General features: G+C 38.6%; 1 protein-coding gene across 1 annotated transcript in view; it reads left to right on the forward strand.

The window, feature by feature from the left end:
- TBC1D12 (TBC1 domain family member 12) overlaps positions 1-1,742 on the forward strand; it is a 134,686-nt gene that overhangs the window by 110,894 nt on the left and 22,050 nt on the right. Inside the window, exon 6 of the mRNA XM_007951297.1 lies at positions 1,179-1,285. Within this exon, the coding sequence (XP_007949488.1) occupies positions 1,179-1,285 (107 nt within the window). The remainder of the gene's footprint in view (positions 1-1,178; positions 1,286-1,742) is intronic.

Below are 1,742 nucleotides of genomic sequence, written 5' to 3' on the forward strand. Positions count from 1 at the left end.
TATATTTTGACCCCCCACTTATCTTAAAGGGAAGCTCAGGTTCAGAGAGGTTAAGTGATTTGCCCAAGGTTATATAGTTAGTGAGTGGTTCAATCAGATCTGAATTTAGGTCACTCTGACTTTAAAGTCCACACTCTTAGCAGACTAGGGTCTTACTCATATAGATATTTTGTTATTTTGTTTCTGAATTGGCACAGTTGATACTGAAATTGTATTTGGTACTGAATTTTTTATATCCCTTTTATTCTTTTCTTTTGGTCATAATTGTACACACACTTGTGATTCTCTCATTATGTCCTTGGTATAAGTGGCAACTAAAGAAGGCAGCTCTGTTTGAATTACTATCATCCCTTTTTGGAGTGCTATATATTTATAGCACTCTGGTAGTGCAGTGGTTAAGGCGTTTAGCTGCTAACCAAAAGGTCAGTGGTTTGAACCCACCAGCCCACTCAGTGGAAGAAAGATAAGGCAATCTGCCTCCATAAAGATTTATAGCCTTGGTAACCCTGTCAAGGTGACTAAGAGTCGGAATCGACTCTATGGCTGTAAGTTTAGTTTTTATATATTTGTAAAGGATCCCTGGTGATGCAGTGGTTAAAGCGCTGGCTGCTAACCAAAAGATGGGAGGAGGTTTGAACCCACCAACCACTCTGTAGGAGTTTGCTTCCATAAAGATTTACAGCCTTAGAAACCCTATGGGGGAGTTCTACTCTGTCCTGTAGGATCGCTCTCAGTTGGAATTGACTCAGTGGCAATGGGTTTGCTTTGGGTTTATATAGTTGTAAAGGAGCCCTGGTGGCACAATGGTTAAGTACTCAGCTGGTAACCAAAGGGTCAAGGTTTGAACCTACCAGTCATTTTGCAGGAGAAAGTCCTGACTATTTGCTCCTATAAAGATTATTGTCTAGGAAACCCTATACAATAGTTTTACTCTGTCCTGCGGGGTCACTATGAGTCAGATTGACTCAGCGGCACACAACAACAACAACAACAACAACGTATATTTGTAGGTTTTTGTTGCCTACAAGCATAAACTCAAAGGAAAAAAATGCTTCACGTACTTATTTATGTTCTTAAATCATTCAGTTGCTTGGCCATAGACTAGGTGAACCATCATGCAACTAGTATTTTTGATATAAAAAGTAACTTTCTCCTTTTTTCTCCCCCTTTAATTCTAGGCGTAGTACGAGAAGAGTTCGAGAATTGTGGTGGCAGGGATTGCCCCCTAGTGTTCGTGGGAAAGTTTGGAGTCTAGCTGTAGGAAATGAACTAAATATCACTCCTGGTTTGTATTCTATGTTCAGTTACTCCCACACATTCAAATAGCCATCTCCAGAGTTACAAAGCAGATAGTAGATTGGCCATTTAAAAAGACGTTGCCATGTATAATGTCATTTTAAGAGCATGCTTCACTTCTCCTCCCTCTAAAACCTAGTATCATTTAGTAAGTAAGTTGTTATATTTCATGCTATATAAAAGATTTGTGGCTTTCTTTTCCTTCACAACTATGAATGATATTCTTGACATCTGAATATTTTGTTGTTGTTATCTGCTGTTGAGTTGGCCCCCAACTCATAGCAATCCCATGTTATAGTGTAGATAGCTTTAAAAACTTCTGGGGATTCTAGGTAACAGTGGATGAATAAGCATATATGAGAAAAAAAAAGTCTGGTTACTGAAAGGTTTCCCCTTTACTGCCCCCCTCAAAAAAACATAAATACTGGGAGAAAAAAAAAAAAAAA

The sequence above is a fragment of the Orycteropus afer genome, unplaced genomic scaffold (genome assembly GCF_000298275.1).
Source record: "Orycteropus afer afer isolate SDZICR_OR568_19922 unplaced genomic scaffold, OryAfe1.0 scaffold00293, whole genome shotgun sequence".
NCBI lineage: Eukaryota > Metazoa > Chordata > Mammalia > Tubulidentata > Orycteropodidae > Orycteropus > Orycteropus afer.